The sequence below is a fragment of the Chenopodium quinoa genome, unplaced genomic scaffold (genome assembly GCF_001683475.1).
Source record: "Chenopodium quinoa cultivar QQ74 unplaced genomic scaffold, ASM168347v1, whole genome shotgun sequence".
Lineage (NCBI taxonomy): Eukaryota > Viridiplantae > Streptophyta > Magnoliopsida > Caryophyllales > Amaranthaceae > Chenopodium > Chenopodium quinoa.
In genome coordinates, this window is record NW_018742922.1 from 1 (window position 1) to 17,696 (window position 17,696).

Sequence of the window (17,696 nt, forward strand, 5' to 3'; positions counted from 1 at the left end):
CAGGTGTATATATAGGCTAGGATGGTCATAAATCATTTATAATAAGGACGAGTTATCTCCGAATAAAAAATGTCTAAATCTAAGCGAGTTCTATCCCAAAATTAATGAATAATAATAGTACAAAACTAGTTTTATAAGACAGTTAAATTTTTTTATCATTGTATCACGGAGTATCATAATTTACATGTATATGAAAGGAGTGTTTGTATTACCATTTCCTGACAAGGTGTTTTTTGATCGCAATAGTTCTGGTCAATGATTATTGGATTGCTAACATTTTTCATTGCAATATTTTGAAATACAACATTTTTTGCATATCCTTGTCCTCCCTGCAACCAAAAATTTAAAGCACGAAATTAGTCATTTTAGAGATTTTACCTAACATATAAAAGCTAGATAATAATTTTTAAGTCAAGTAAACATGAAAATTGCATTAGAAAATTGTGTATAACCTAACAAATGGAAAAAGATCCAACTTTTACCAGCCAATCTTTAAAAGAAAAAAACAAGAAATAGTTTGTAAAATAATTTCTTACCTGCCAAGTCTTAATTCTGACTCCATTAAGGGTTCCAAAAAGTCTTGCCTTGTTTACCAATACATTTGAAACATGTGCCTTGGAGTTTCCTTTGCCTAGGCTTCCAATACTGAAATCAATTATTTTTTTTTCCAAGAAAAAAATTATATTAATTTAAATTGAAAAGTGTTGGAAACTAATAATATGTGATTAGCTAGAAAACAAGTAGTGCAGAAAATAAACTGGTCAATGATATCTCAAATCAAATAAAGTGAATTTTAGATATGATATTGGCTAAAATTAGATAAAGAATTGACTCAATTGAGCATGAGGTTGGTAAGAGTTGGGTTTAATCCATACCTGATTCCATGGCCTGGTCCACAAGTTATATCGGACACTTGAACATTCTTTGATCCACTTACTACTGATACACAATCATCGCCTTGAATGGAACCAAAAGTAGCAAGATAAAGTTAGAAATTTCTAAGAAGAAATAATTTTTTAATCAAAATTCTTATGAGATGGACTTACAATAATTTATTGTAACACTTGAGGGACTAACGATTCTATGAGATAATTCCTTACTATTATTAGGGATAATTACTTCTAGTGATTTATAATTGAGTTTTGTAAACCTGCTGATTGTCAAAACGCATGTTAGTATGCTTCAATTTAATGATATTTATTGTTTGAACTAGACATAGACTTTTTAACTAAAGGTTAATCCTTGGACAATTTACCAAATTATAATATAAAATTACTCTATATTAAACTAAAGATTATCCTTGCACAATTTACTTCAAGTTCTTTAATACTTAAATGAGGATTTTATATAATAGTGATGATTGGTTAATAATTTGACTTCAAATATCTAAACCAACCCATCTAATATTGTTAAAGTGTATGTATTTGACTATTTGTATTTAAAGTCAATGAAAGATACAACTACATTCTTAGCTAAATTATTTCATAAGGAGACATATTATGGCCTTGCATTAACTTCATAGCTAGATAACATGATGTAACCCTTCAAATATTATTCAACACATAAATTTAAATCAAGATTTGTTTTTCTCCCAAAAAAGCTGTAAAATACTTCGTATATTATCAATATAAGAGGCAAGTATTTGTTGATTGAAAGAGATTAACTTATATGTATGTTATTATCTGTTCCAATACGAGATCTTGTTATTTGAATGTTTCTGGTCTCGGTGACATGAATTCCATCCGTGTTAGGGCTATTTCCCAGCGATTTTATGACTATATGTGAAGCTCTTACAGCAGTGCATTTCTGAAATGTCATATGCATCTGTTGTGCATTCGTTATCTTTAATCCATCCACTATGAAGTTCTTGCATCCATCAAAGGTTACCGCCTTCACAACAAATTTAACCCAAAACATATATATATATATATATATATATATATATATATTCGGTAATATCAGCTCATGTTAAAAATATAGTACGATAATGAATTCATCAAGGAAATGATTAAACTGAAGTCATACCGTAGGTGCATGTTGACAGGGCTGCAAAGATAAATGTATAAAGATTTTTAATCGTGAAACTGAAGTAGAAAAAATTAAGGAAAAGTGCGTTTAATTAGATTATTACCTTAGTTGTATTGATCTTACAAGAATTCTGCCACCAAATATGTCCCCTGCCATCAATGGTGCCTCGACCTTTAACCTTGAAGTTAGTTATATTTTCGAATTGTAGCCAATGTAGTCGATCTCTGTAGTCTGCTAGATTGGTAGACGCCTCGATTCTTCCTTTGATCTACAAAACATAACCCACAAGAATATCATATCATATCATATCATATCATATGTACTATACTTGAGAAAGAAAGTACGTGCATATATATAGTCCTTTATTCGTTTGAATTGGATTATATTGTACCTTTATGGTGAGAGGAGAACGACACGGTCCAGAGAACTTGATTGGCCTGACCCTATACTTCTTGTTTCTTGGCACTAGCAATATTGCACCCTTGGTTGAACATGCCTTCTTCCAAGCTCTCTTAAAACCCTTTTCATGTAAAATAAATGGGAGCAAAAACACAACATAACAATCAACATGCATCTATCTTTAAAAAATATTTTCGACCATATTTATATTAACTATAGATTAAAATACCTTGGTATGATCTCTCCTTCTTCCTGACTTGATAAAATGTTCGACATTGATAATTCTTGAAGGCGAAGATGAAGGGGAAGGGGCTCTAGACCGAGCTCGATGAGAATGGTGCCTAATACGATCAAGGATTACCTTATCATAATTGTCGAGACTTTGTGAATCAAGCTCATAGTTGTAATTGTAAGTCCTCTTATCATCATCATCACTAATATTCTTGTTGTTAGTAGAATACTTTGTAATGTAATTCCTCGAATCGGGTTCCGGGAAGGGGTAGCTAGATAGACAAACCGGAAGAAACGAAGAAATAAGAATGGTAAGAACACCAACAAGTATAAGAAAATGTGATGTTAAAGACATTATTGATTATGTCTTATTTGTGCACTTATAGCTAGAAGTGTAAAAGACAAATGAATAATATAAATATTATTACAATAATATAAGATAATAAAGGTTGGTTGTAATAATATGATATTGAGAAACTAATAGCTTTATAAAGAGAGGAGCTTGCTTGTGTAGAAGAGAAAGAGTTGGGTTCGTTAACAAAAAATGGCATGGAATTGATTTGAGTCACAAGGAGGAATGGAAAATGGTAAAAGAAGAGAATGAGACGGAAGAGTAAGTTTTATTTGATGGATTGATACCCGACTTTTACCTTTCCCTTCCCTTAATAATAATGGTTAGTTAGACTCCCATTACTATTAACCCTTTCTCTCTCTCTCTCTCTCTTATTGCTAATTGCTTGTTTACCAACAAGCCTTTCACATATGTCATGCTTTCCTATTTCTATCTAATAGTCCAATAAGATCTACCGCATTAAACTTATTCTCTTATTCTACTTGCTCTTATTATTATACATTTCTTATTTGACAAAGTTTTAACTGTACATACTTGGCGTAACTAGAATATTTTCTTCTCTTATAATTTCGATAGCTTAGAATATTACATATCTATGGTTTTTCCTTATTTGATTACTGGACAAAGTAGGTTAGCTTCAAATGTCATGCATGTTTATAAGTCTAAACCTTCAAGCTAAAAATGACGAGTATAAATATTAAAATTTGAGTAAAAATAATTATTGAAAGAGACGTATAAATATTATGCTACGAATAAAATAAGTTTTAAATGTAATCTAATGTTATTGGTTCAAATGACAATATAAGTCCTTTATAAGAAAAGTTTAGGTAAAGTTGACATTAATTTGGTCGAATTATCGAAAAAGTTGAAATTTCGCGATCCTAACACTTTTATGTGCACTGAAATTAAAAGTCTATGTCTTTAATTTAGGATATAAAAGCCACAATCAACGTTTCCTAAAAAAAAAAAAAAAAAAAAAAAAAAAAAAAAAAAAAAACAATGTCAACGGTCAATTTATGCAAACACTAATTACTCCGTAGAATGTTTGTGGTCTGAAAATTACAACCACACCCTTTTAATTCCATAAAGATGAAGAAAACTGAATTATTTGCTGGTTGAATGTATTTAAGACCAAAGCCCAGCCCAGCCCATCCCTCTTGATCAATAAGAGTTGTTAAATTTAAAAAATTATATTGTGTGCTCTTACCAGTCTTACATTTGTATATACACAACTTTTATTAATCATTAATAATCAATAACTACATACTACAGGCGAAATCTGGAATGACACTTATCATTTTCTAGTTAAAAAAAATACTGCCTTTTTTTTCTTTCCTTTTTTTTTTGCCATATTTTAATGACATTCATTTTATTACCTACAATAATAGTTATTTCCATTAACATATTTAATCCAATTATACTCAATTTTTTTTTTAACATATATTTTATATACTAGGAAACTTTTAGTTACAAAAATACTAACATAGATTAAAAATAAGGTATTGTAATACATTATTTTCCAAGATTATTATAATATTATCAATGTCAATTTTTTTTCTCCAACTTCATTTGATAATAAAATTTACTTTAATTAAAAAAGAAATATAACGTTTATATTGGAAAATTTAATCTAATTACTCTAAATATTGATTTGATTATTTAAAAAATGAAAACCCCTACTACTCACTAAAATATATTTAAAAAAATTGATTACGTAATACTAATTATTCTAAAGTAAAATAAATTCCTAAATTTTCATATTATGTCGATCAAAGTGTGTCAACAATTTAAGGATAAATGAATATGAGCTCGTATATGGGTACTAACCTAAGTTAATATTTTAATTTTCTTATATAAAACCTTATAGCTTCTAAAACCAACGAGTCACACACTAAGCATAGCAATTTTTTCAAAAGGTCAATCGAATTTTTATTAAACCTTATGGGATTAAAATGGGGGACGAACCTTGCGGAGGAACCCTTAGGTTTTCGGGGCGAGGAGGGATTCGAACCCCCGACACCGTGGTTCGTAGCCACGTGCTCTAATCCTCTGAGCTACAGGCCCCACCCCGCCTCCACTGGATCTGTTCCCGGGAGCGACGTAGTAAATAGGAAAGAAAATGAAAATAGAATTAGTTTCTTCGTTTTTACATAAAAGAATTTAAGACTTGAATGTGATAATAAAAATGGATGGCAAAACACGACATAATTTGGAAAATTTCTATTATTATATTTTTTATACAATCCAATTCAAAAACCTTTACGTATTTGGTATTGGTATAAACTAAAATTCAAGTTATTTTGTTACAAATAATTATTTTAGATAAATTATTGTTGAATTAACACCATTATTTATAATTTATTTGTTGTAAAATTTAATTATAACCGTGCAATGCATGAGACTTAACCTAGTTAATTATTAATTTTAAATTGAAAACATAATAAGAAAAGGCGAAAAATTACAATAAGGAAGCTAATTTAAGGTTTCGCGATACAAACTATCATTAGTCTGTCACATAATGTAGTCTGTCACATAATGTTTAAGCAAGTCTATAATTAGCATGTATTATTGTAAGAGCAACAACGCGCACAATGAGATGAGAGATAAGGATAAATTGAAAAAGGGTAGATAAAAAGTTAAGTTAGGGAATTGAAGTTAGCAAAAATTGTAGGTAAAAAATTAGGAGTTCCTAGCAAGAAAAGAAGGAGAAGAAGGGATGGGAGATGATGAAGATTTGGGTAAATTAGATAATGTGAATGTCATTTGCGTGGTCATAGAAGCTATATACAAGCTAATTCTGTTATTGCGTCATGAATGGCCAAACCCCATAGATTTTGAACTTTGAGGTGCTGCTATGTGCCGTGATTGATTGCCGTCTATTATACACTTTTCTCTTCTTGTCTTAAGGTACACACCACCCTCCCTTCGATGATAACAACTACGACCAATAATGTTTTTTTCCTTTTTTTTTTTTTTTTTTTGCGCAAACAAAAATCTCCCACCTTGCCTCCGTTTGTGTATTGTACATAGTAAATATAGCTATGTAGGTACTTGTTAAAATCGTATCATATGAAATTGTGAAGTTAGTGACCTTACTGTGTTTTTGAAAATTTACATTATACGGTTATATCGAATATGCCGAAAAAAAAAAAACTTTAATTTTAGGCTTTTAATAATTTCAAAATACTATAAAGTACTCCGTTTTGTATATTTGTATTACTTATGTAAAGTATTTGATATTTTATTAAACCAATTATAATACCGGAAAAAAGGTTCAAGGTAGACTAAATTAAACCTTACTCTAATATCCAAAAAAAATTCCTAAAAAAAAAAATTAAAAAAAAAATACTCATTTACTCCATATACTAAGGGGGTTTTTTGTTTGGTTGAGATTTTTAATAATGGAATCTTATACCCAAGGGGTTCTAATCCCCATATCGATGGAATCTCATACCCACCCCTTTCCCTAAAATTCACAATCCATTCTATTAATGAAAGATAGAATTTATTTCAATAATAAAACCAAACAACTTTAAACTAGTATGAGTTTTAGAATTCATACCTATCTAGTATGAGATTCCATACCAATCATTTCCAACTTAATGAACCAAACACCACGCCTACAACTATGGACTGTAATGGGCCTAACACTCAACAAATTGAATTGGCTCAATTTGTAGCCAGCTTTGCTAAACATCCTGAAATTTCCACATGCCTTATTTAGTGAGTACGTGTCACAAGAATGACCTGTTGAGAAATAAAAACTTTCTGAAGGCCACATTATTTGTGTTATCGACAGTCACTAGTCATCAGACAGACTACAAGAGTCTTACCACTGAAAGTCTGAAACTGCCAATCACCAGATATTGAGAAATTTGAGAAAATATGGGTGAAGGAGAGCAAGGGAAGAAGCAAAGAGAAGAAAAACATGGAGTTGTTCAAGTTGACCCAAAACCCAGCAAAGGGTTCACTTCCAAAGCTATTGATTTGTTGGAAAAATTGATTGTCAAATTGATGTATGATTCTACTAAACCACTTCATTATCTTTATGGCAATTTTGCTCCTGTTCTTCAAGAAACTCCTCCTGCCAAAGATTTACCTGTTCATGGTCATCTCCCTGTAAGTACCCTTTTCATTTCTTTTTCTCCATTTTTAATTTTATTTATACTGTATGTTTCTTCCTGCTGTTTGGTTTCCCTAATTATGATTTTCAAGTATTTAACTTTCTGGGTTTATGTTTGGTTTGCCTAATTATGATTTCGAAGTAATTAACTTTCTGGGTTTAATTTTGTGTACTGGTTTGATAATGAATTACTTTTTACTAAATGGGCATAGTCCCATTACTCCCATAGATATGATTAGCCCTTGTTTGGTTTATACACCCGAGTGCATAGTGCATTAGTGCTCATTGCACACCCGTTTTATAACGACAACCCAATTAAGGAGGGTTTCAGTAGTCAATTGGGTTTTCATATATTATTTTTAATTGTTGCATTGGTATGTAGTAGTGGTGTATGTGTTGTGCAATTTTTGTGGTGGGTCAGTGGGACTATATGTTTCTTATGAGTTTTGGTAAATGATGATGATGGTTATTGCTGGTGAAGTGGTGGTCTTAATCAAGAATAAATCAACATATGGAGTAGGTTTTGTGAAATTAACTTCATACATTTTGTCCTTTGAAACTTTTGGTGGATATTGCTCAAGTGTAGTTGCAATGTGATCAATTTCGAACTAGAGAACGAATAAGCATGGCTTCCACGTTTAGCCTAATTACGTATGTTCTTGGAACATCCCCAATTATTATTTTGATAATACACACACACATGTATATTTTAGAATAAGTTAGGTGCGGTTTAGTAGAGGATTAGTGCTAGTTTTTTTAAATATATCCTTTGTTTGTGGTGCTTATTTTAGTATTAATACTTGTAAGTTTGAAAAGTTTGATATGAGTCAATTGGCCGATTGTATACACTTTGTAATGGAAATCTATATTTTAATTGAACTGATTACTAGAGGCCAGTATGGTGAATTTGCATTTGTAATCTAGAAGGGTGAACAAACGAGAAACATTTAGTTCGGGGTGCAAATGCTAGTCATCAGCATAATGGTTTATGAAGCAACTAAAACTTGCAAGTGATGGTTAAATTTACTATACGTGATTCTCTATGTTCTGGAAGGAAGACAATCGAAATAATAAACTAGAATTTAGTATGAAAAATTAAATGCTGTCAGCTAGCTAAGCAGTATACATGCAACCTTTTCTGTTTGGTTCAATCCAATTCTCTGAAATACTATGCCAGAATTCTAAAATAGTTCCTTTCCTTTTATTTGGCAGAAATAAAATGGTTAAGTTCACTTGGTGTTTCATACATAATTATTAATTAGCACATCATCAATTACAGGAATGCTTGAATGGGGAGTTGTCAGGGTCGGACCAAATCCAAAGTTTGCTCCTGTGGCTGGATATCACTGGTAAGTTATAACTAGTTTGTTGTGATTCACATTTAAAAAGGTGTTACCTATACATTGAGCTAATTATTGTAATTATTTTTTTTGCAGGTTTGATGGAGATGGGTATGTTAATTACATAATTTTCTCTTATGACTGCTTTGGATTATTCAATATTTCAACATAGTTAAGCATGTGGAGAAATGACTATAGTGCCTATATAAGGGCCAAAAACCCAGAAATATCATTGACGTTCAAGGCCTATTATATGTCTCCTGTTCATGGATCATCTTCCTTCTCTGAATATGTAGCTTCAAACTACGTAGTACAAGCTCTATATTATATGATCCATAAGTAAATTACTCATTTACTCTATATTATATGATCCATAAGTAAATTACTTATATGTCTCTTGTTCATTAATCATCTTCCTTCTCTGAATACTTTTTACTTCCATTATGTATAATTATCCAATTAATAGATGCAGTAAAGATGTATGATCTGTTGTTTGCAGTCATATTAAGTTTCAGATTACTTTTTGCAACAACAAAAGTATATATGTTTTGCCTTCCTTTACAGCATGATTCATGGATTGCACATTAAAGATGGGAAAGCAACCTATGTCTCCCGCTACGTTAAGACATCAAGGCTGAAACAAGAAGAGTTCTTTGGAGGGGCAAAATTTATGAAGGTAAGCAATTGGGGACTGAAACAAGAAATGATTTGTGCAACTAATTTTGATGTAAAATAAAAATGAGTTGTTCCCCATGTCTATGCTTTATGGTCTATACAACTCATAGCATTAATAATCAGTCTGAAGACAATGCTTACATACACCTTTCACCATAAAAGTGCTATAAAAAATGTTTATTACCATTTTTTCATGGATGTCACTATTTTATTTATTTTTGGAATTTTTAACGTAAATAGACTAACCTTTGGCCGGTTCTCCCAAATGGACAAACCTATAAATCTGCCCATATTGGACAGCCATTTTTTGCCCATAATGGAATGAGTTTACAGGCAACCGGTTATACAAGGTAATAAAAAAAAAAAAAAATTTAAAAAAAAAAAATCAACCTAAGCTGACCCTCACCACCCTCGAAAATACCCACCACTCAAACCACCATACCCACGTTCAAACGAAACCAGGCACCACCACAAAACCAGCACACCCCCTGAAAATTCAACACCCAAAACCAACCACTAGCCCTTGAAAATACACCACCCGAAACCAGCAAAAATCCACCACCTGAAACTAGCCACCAGACACCTCAACTACCTCCTCTGTCCCCCAGCCACCTACCCCGCCAACCATGTCAATCCCTTGCTTGCCACCGTCACGCAACAATAACCAAACCGAACACCACCAAATACGCGCCTAACATAGCAGCCCAAATCGACACCAAAAGTATCAATTTTAGCAGCAATTCACTCAATTTCATTAGCAAATTTCAGGCTACGAAAAAAAGGGTGACGCGAGAGGGGAAGCAGAGCAGGGGAGGGTGACGCGAGAGGGGAAACACAGCAGGGGGAGGATTTCATGGGTGGCTGGGTTTCGAGTTTAGGGGGTGTGGTCGGGTTCAGAGGGGTTTCGTGGGGTAGTCTAGGGTTTCAAGGTGGTCGATTTTAGGGGTTTAGGGGGTTTCATGTCAGGTGAGAGAGGGTATGGTTGGGAGTTTGAGGAGGAGGTATGGTGGGTTGGGGTTTTGGGTTGAGGTCTGGTGGTGGTGATCATGGTGGAGTTGCCATTGAAGGTTGGGGGTGGCTGGTTGTGGGCGGGGTGACTGGTCGTAGGTGAGGGTAGCCGGTTCTAGGGGAGGAGATGGTGGTGGAGGGGTGGCAGCTTGGTCAGAATTAATGGAGGGAGGAAGGAAAGGGAAAGGGAAAAGGGATAAGGAGGAAAGGGAAAAAAAAAAAAAACTTGACCAATGATTTAATGACAAGTGGACTTTTACCTGTTATAACAGGTAGGGTGACCTGCTTGGTCCATTATAGGCGAAAAATGGCAAACTTCTGTCCAATATGGGCTGATTTATAGGTTTGTCCATTTTGGGAGAACTGGCCAAAGGTTGGTCTATTTGCGTTAAAAAATCCTTTATTTTTTTCCACTTATGCTTCTGAATCAAAGATCTCATTAAAATGATCACATTTGATATCAAATGTCACATAACAATGTGCTTACAGTAGTAGTTTAGTCACTGAATTTTCAAATTTTGTGTAAAATTCGTTTATTGCTGATTATTGTATAAATTTTGTTTACATTTAGTTATTTTTGAAATTGGACAAAATAGTCACATATCCTACATTTGGTGCTTCAAGTTACGCGTAAGTGTACTATTGCAGGTTAATAGTGCCCTGAGACTAGTGAATAAGACTGCAGAAGTAACTAAATAATATCTCCTAGAAAGCAAAATGAATGGAATCCATTTGATAGACTCTGAGTGAGATGACCTGATGGATTTTTTGTTTTCTAAATGGATAAACAGGGTTTCTTATTGTAGGCCTTACATGTGTTAACTTCTCAAATCTTTGCAGATTGGAGATCTTAAGGGCCTTTTTGGATTACTTACAGTCAACTTGCAAATGCTCAGGGCCAAGCTGAAAGTACTAGATATGTCGTATGAAAATGGGACAGGTTTTTTCTTCTACTTATACTATATCAATCCTTAGAGTTTGGCCAAAAGGCTAAAAGGAAAATAAATCTCATTTGGCTACTTGCAATAAGTATCTTGTTCACTGTGCTTTTGCTAGCTAAATCAATGCTTCATTGGTTTGAAGGAAATTTTACTCTATCTATGGTTTTATCACTTTATGTTTACTTGTCATTTTGATTAAATTTGGATCATATTACTCATATATGTGAATTTTCCATCTTTATACAGCTAATACCGCTCTTATATATCACCATGGGAAGCTTCTGGCACTTTCAGAGGCAGATAAGCCATGTGAGTTGTGATATTCTGTTATTTATTTTCATTTTGAGGTACCAAATTGAGTGTTTCTTGTTTAACTTGATGTTGACTTTGAATGTCATATGCCCAAAAAAAGGACATGGTGGACTTATATCCAGATGCTTGTGATAGCTCTTGCTAGTACCAGTTGTATGTGACACTAAGTGCTCTACTTTACTGTTTTATCCAGATGTTATTCGTGTTTTGGAAGACGGGGATCTTCAAACCCTTGGAATGCTTGACTATGATAAAAGGTTGACCCACTCCATTACAGCTCATCCAAAGGTTGATCCTTCCACAGGTGAGATTTATTAACTCTCTCTCTCTCTCTCTTTCATAAAAGCACACATTAATCTGAAATTTATTTTTTGTAGTCTCACTGATCAAATTCAAACTCTTGGTGTAGGGGAGATGTTTACTTTTGGCTACTCTCATGAACCACCATATATCACATACAGAGTAATTTCAAAGGATGGATACATGCATGACCCTGTACCAATAACTATCCCTGCGCCTATCATGATGCATGATTTTGCGATCACTGAGAACTATGCTATTATCATGGATCTTCCTTTACACTTTAGACCTAAGGTATGGTAACTTTAACACCAAAAGAAAATACCAGCTTTTTGTTCAACAACAACAACAACAAAGCCTTAGTCCCAAAATGATTTGGGGTCGGCTTTTTGTTCACTTCTTCAAAATTATCTTTCATGCAGCATTATTGATAGAGGTTGGGGAGGGGGGTGTTCAAACATGCTTGTTAGCAGGGTATATTTTAGATTCTGTTGGAAACAGGGCTTATCTGTTTGTGGTACTACAGTTGATGGCATAAATCTTTTTAGGATTTTGACACTTGATGCTGCCATATTGTTTTCCATTTAATTCTCCTTTTTGTCCCCCTTCCCCCACTAGTGCTTCTGTTTTTAATATGCTGATCTTATATTCTTGAATTTCCAGGATATGGTGAAGGAAAAAAAACTAATTTTCACTTTTGACCCAACATTAAAGGCTCGCTTTGGTGTACTACCACGATATGCTAAGAATGAGAGCTTAATCAAATGGTTTGAGCTGCCAAATTGTTTCATATTCCATAATGGTGTGTCCTAGCTACCTTTTTCCATTTTTCATTAGTCATAGATTCTAAGCATTTTTATCATATATATAGAGAACATTTGTCGATTTTGTGATGTTGATTTGACTATTGCATGATCATTTACTGCTTCAGCAGATGTTAACTTTTATCTTAAAATCTATATACATATGTATAAAATAAAAATATAAAAAGTAAATGCATATTTCAGTGCATTTAATCATGATTGCTTATGTTGACAGCCAATGCGTGGGAAGAAGGAGATGAGGTTGTTTTAATCACTTGTCGCATTGAGAATCCAGATTTGGAGATGGTCAGTGGAGCTGCTGAAAATCGGGTTGAAGATTTTTCAAATCAGCTGTAAGAAAACTTCAATGGTTGGACAGAGTCTAATATCTTTTCAATCATCTTTTTTTGATAAAAACTCTTGATACCAGGTACGAGATGAGATTTAATATGAAAACTGGTCTTGCGTCTCAAAAAGAACTATCAGCACCTGCCGTGGATTTCCCTAGAGTTAATGAGTACTACTGGCAGGTACTTGGATCTCACAGTTCCATAAGTAAATTTTTTTATAATCTCCTCTGTTAGTTGGGTGGAATTCATTATATGTTGCATATTGGCTAACTGGTGGGGGTGGCCAGGCTGGGGGAGATAATTAGTGCATCATCATTTATACTTATGTTATTCTTGTACCAAGCACAGGAAACAGAGATATGTGTATGGTACCATATTGGGCAGCATTGCGAAAGTACAAGGAATAGTCAAATTTGACTTGCATGCTGAACCAGATTCCAGCAAAACAAAGCTTGAAGTTGGAGGAACTGTGCAAGGTATCTTTGACCTTGGTCCTGGAAGATTTGGATCAGAGGCCATCTTTGTTCCTCGTGAACCAGGTACCACCAGTGAAGAGGATGATGGATATCTTATCTTCTTTGTGCATGACGAAAACACTGGGTAATTTTTTAAACCTGCATTTTGTTCTTTGAAATTTGTAACCCAATTATTGTCAGAAAAAAAGGAAGATTCTTTGTGGTCTTTCCTATATTGTCTGATTTTTAGTGAGGTTCTTGTCTGACCAGTATGATATGTGCTATCTTATGTTACATCACTCTTCTTTTTATTATTAGACCTGAACACTTGCTACAAATGGTTCACTGGGAGCAAGAGTTCCCGACTACTCTTTCGATAATACCTAATCGAATGGATCTGGTATGGTCACAAGGGTTTAGTGACAATTAATGGTTTATACGTTTGATTTGCAGGAAATCGTTTGTGAATGTAATTGATGCAAAAACAATGTCAGCTGATCCTGTTGCAGTTGTTGAATTACCTTCAAGAGTTCCCTATGGGTTTCATGCTTTCTTCGTGACTGAGGTTAGTAATTTTACTTTGCAAGAAAGCAGCCAATATTTGACCATCATTTTAATTGTATTGTTAATGTAAGTGAAGTCAGTCATCCTTCAAAAGTGGGTGCAAGCTTTTCTCATGTCATAACATCTTATTATATATGATCATGTTTAAAATCCTCGTGAGCCAAGTATCCATTGTTATTGAGGTTGTAGTTTGCTGGTTTCGGTTGTATGGTCTTTCCAGTGCCATATAAATATATAATGAGATAAATATACTTGATGAAGTTTGATGATGTAGGTTCATTAAGGCTTTGTAGAAGTTTTGGGTCTTGTCAGCTTCTTGAGGAAGATTGTAACATGTTTGCTGCTTGGAGCCTTCAAACTAGAGAATACTATTTACTCATGCTTGATATGATGTCTGGCAACACACACTAATCTGGTTCCATAGTTGATCTTATAATACCCAATACAGGGCAATTTCTAATCCAAGATCATAATATGAGTTGGGAATTAATATGTCAAGTAGTAAGATAATTCTTAAGTTATATGTAAAGGAGCCACCAAGTTTCCGAATTAGTCGACAATTGCGAACTTTCTTCATCCATTGCCATTATCATTCATCAATCACTACCAATGGTGTTACAAAAACATGGAGTTAGGAAATTTTAATTGTCAGAAGTTGTACATATGATTTCTCATTCAACCCGACAGATAGTGTACAGAATTTTTTTTGACAGCTGGGTGCTTGTATTATGTCCACAGGAACAACTTAAAGAACAGGTTGCATTTTAGTTGGAGCTATTGCTGCAGTCAATGAATCCAAAGGCGAAAATCGGGTGCAAGGGGAAACATATGTAGAATAAATGAATAATACTAAGTAACTTTGTAATTGGTACAATGTTGTTGTAAAATTATTGTATATTGTAAGCTTGAGTATATTCATATGTAACAAATCATTAATACAAATATACAATTGTCTAAATGAATCAACGCTAAGATTACAAATTACAATATTATTTACAATTATGAAACATCACAAGCTCCCTCTGCAACATTCATTGGCAAATGCATTTTGATTCTGCACTCTTCATAATTAACCTGCATAATAATTTCAAAAAAAACAAAAAAAAGGTAAATAGTTTCAGAGTAAATGAATTTGATAGATTACTGGCATAAATATTTTTTAAAAAATAAAAATAAAAATCCCTCAGAAATGCCTATTTTCCACATGAGATTGGATGGAAGAAGGCAATGCAAGAAAAACAGAGTACCTCAAAAACCATTAGCAGAAATGAAAATGGGAGCTTCATCTGGATTTCTTCAATGCACTACCAAATACCATTTGCCCAACCCTTTTTAATTTGTTCAGATTACTAAATATTATCATCATTGGGATTTCCGGTAATTAAGTTTGGAACTAAACCCTAGATTTGTGAAATTGATATTCGATAATTATGATAAACATCTTACCTCAGAAGCCGCTACAATGGAGGAGAGAAAGCCGCAAGTCGCTTCAATGGAGAATTCAGAGAATCAGAGTAAGCTTCAATGGAGGATATTGAGAGAAAGAGAGAGGGAGAAGTTGCAGCACTGCTGCGGCGCAGCTTACACGTTATAAAGCTCCAAAGGGGGGAAAAATGCATGAGCCCTAACAAGATTTCTTATCTTTTTTACGTAGTAATTTATTACTTTGAGCAACAAATCGCTAAATCGTTGGGGCTCTGAAAAGGTCACGAGTATTTATTTCAGCGATAAATCTCTACTCCGTATTTTATAAGTTTTCAAACATTATATTCACGCTTTTGGTGTCAAAAACTTTTAATATGATAGAGAAATCAGAAATACATCTCGAGGTTGCATAATGTTGTATACACGGTCACTAGTTAGTCACATAAATACACATGGCAACCTTGAGTCAATCAAGGGAGTTGTGTATATAAACAGCTAAAAATCCTAAAATTATTATTTAAAAGCAGAGTGAACAATTTTAACCACCCAATGACCCAAGTAACCTCTTAGAGTGTTGTGGAACCTAAGATTTTGTATCACATGTGAATTGGCATAGGACACAATTCAAAGAATGTGTAGAAGAGAAATTTCAATATATCCAAAAAAAACTTCGTATAAAACAAGTAAATTGAAACACCTCAATAATGTCTCACACAAAAAAAAAAAAAAAAAAAAAAAAAAAAAAAAAAAAAAAAAAACACAACCCCTCAATAAGAGCAACGAATGAAGTTAGATAAACTTTTACAAGTTAATTTGAATCAACTACGCTTTAATAAATATCTAAGTTTATGCTTTATTTGGTTTGTGCCTACCAAAATTACTGAAACTACTAAATTTTATTGACCAATAAAATCATACAAGTTGAGATACATGAAAAGAGCAAATCCTTAGAAATCCAACAAACGGAAATCTCAATGTCTATCTTAAGAAATTACTTTGATTTTACAACTTTACCTTTCAATAATTCTGTACATTTTGCGTTGTGAAATTCCTCCTTTGTTGAGTTTCAGTGAAATATGGACCAAGTCAGTCGAAATATACACCACTAAAATTCATAAATAAATGACCAAGAAATAGGGAGGATCACTAACATGAATATGATCACTAAAAACTTTTTAAAACACCTCCTAGACCGTGATTATCTTCCTTGTCCATGCTCCATTTAACTATAAACACAGTACTATACTAACTCCAACAAAGTAACACATCCAGAAAGCCTACAAGAGAGGCATTATCCACATCGAATCCTTCATAGTTTAAACAAGAGATCCACGCATAATTTGAAAGCCAATCCTTTATAATTCTACATAGTCCTACTACCCTGTATTTCCTCCTCCATCCCGACCCGGGTAAACCACATAAACCAAAGCCAAGAATGAGTTGCCTGGGACTCCACATACTTGAAGGGTTACTAGACTGTTCTCCGTGATTGAATCGGCCCAATTATGCTTGCATTACCTGCATTGAGACAGATATCAAGTCAAACAAAACATAACTGTTCCAAGGGTTTCATCCTCAAGTGCCCACAACTACCGAGCTCAGAAGCAGAAACAATTGTTCCCTATAAATAAACAAGCCAACAAATTGAAACTGCGACTATTCACATGTCAAAACCAATCAAAATTTAGTTTCCCAGGAAAAGTTGTTATGTAAAGTCAGTCAGACAAATATTTGAAGGACTATGAAATGGAAAACATTAGTTTTAGTATAAAGTAAGTACCAGACAATAAGGAGGCAGCCGTCCCTTCAAGCATAAAGTGGATCCTACTTAACAGAAACAGCCCCATTCACCTTCATTCCTCCCTGACCATAGTTGTTTCTGTCTTCATTTGCACCAGAAAATGATAGGTATGTTGATGAAAGACCGTGAGCATTATTGCTGCCACTAGAATGTGAATCCGCTTTGTGTATGTCTGAAATCATCAAACCTCTCGCTTCTTGCTGGTTCCAAGAAGAACCTGCATTTGCACAATAGGTTGTGGACAAATGTTCAGCACGTGCTGAACCAGAGGAACATATTTGAAGGTTGGTTGCTGTATTTGCATTTGTTTTTGATGCAGCATTATTAGTGATTAGGGGATTTTTATCCACCAAGCGCCGTTTGACAAGTGGACCAACCAGGTTCCGCCACGCGTCCTCCACGGACCACTTAAGACACGCCACGTGTCCACCCATGCCAAATGGGACAACCGGCCATCAAGGCCCATTTCAGTCTAGAAGCCCGATCGGCCCTAGGTTTACCTTAAACCTAGAGAGTTGCACGCTTCCCAAGGCTATAAATACTCGATTAATCCTCATTAATCAAGGGACCGAATAATTAACGGAACGGA

The 17,696-nt window shown here is 33.9% G+C and overlaps 1 protein-coding gene, 1 long non-coding RNA gene, 1 other non-coding gene and 1 pseudogene across 3 annotated transcripts; 1 reads left to right on the plus strand and 3 right to left on the minus strand.

Moving 5' to 3' along the window:
* Positions 1-101: 101 nt before the first annotated feature.
* LOC110728316 (polygalacturonase QRT2-like) lies at positions 102-3,160 on the minus strand. Its single transcript, XM_021907976.1, has 8 exons — positions 2,657-3,160; positions 2,420-2,548; positions 2,132-2,296; positions 2,026-2,046; positions 1,683-1,890; positions 876-957; positions 537-645; positions 102-329 (listed from the first exon to the last, which is right to left on the minus strand). Exons 1-8 carry the CDS (start codon positions 3,011-3,013, stop codon positions 174-176), a joined length of 1,227 nt encoding a protein of 408 aa, XP_021763668.1. The 5' UTR covers positions 3,014-3,160; the 3' UTR covers positions 102-173.
* A 1,840-nt stretch (positions 3,161-5,000) lies between these two features.
* TRNAR-ACG lies at positions 5,001-5,074 on the minus strand. The gene has a single exon. It is a non-coding gene; the product is annotated as a tRNA-Arg (tRNA).
* A 1,689-nt stretch (positions 5,075-6,763) lies between these two features.
* LOC110728317 lies at positions 6,764-14,843 on the plus strand (annotated as a pseudogene).
* Positions 14,844-16,183: 1,340 nt separating this feature from the next.
* LOC110728318 lies at positions 16,184-17,483 on the minus strand. The gene is made up of 2 exons (XR_002512657.1): positions 17,087-17,483; positions 16,184-16,824 (listed from the first exon to the last, which is right to left on the minus strand). It is a non-coding gene; the product is annotated as an uncharacterized LOC110728318 (long non-coding RNA).
* Between the last annotated feature and the right edge of the window lie 213 nt (positions 17,484-17,696).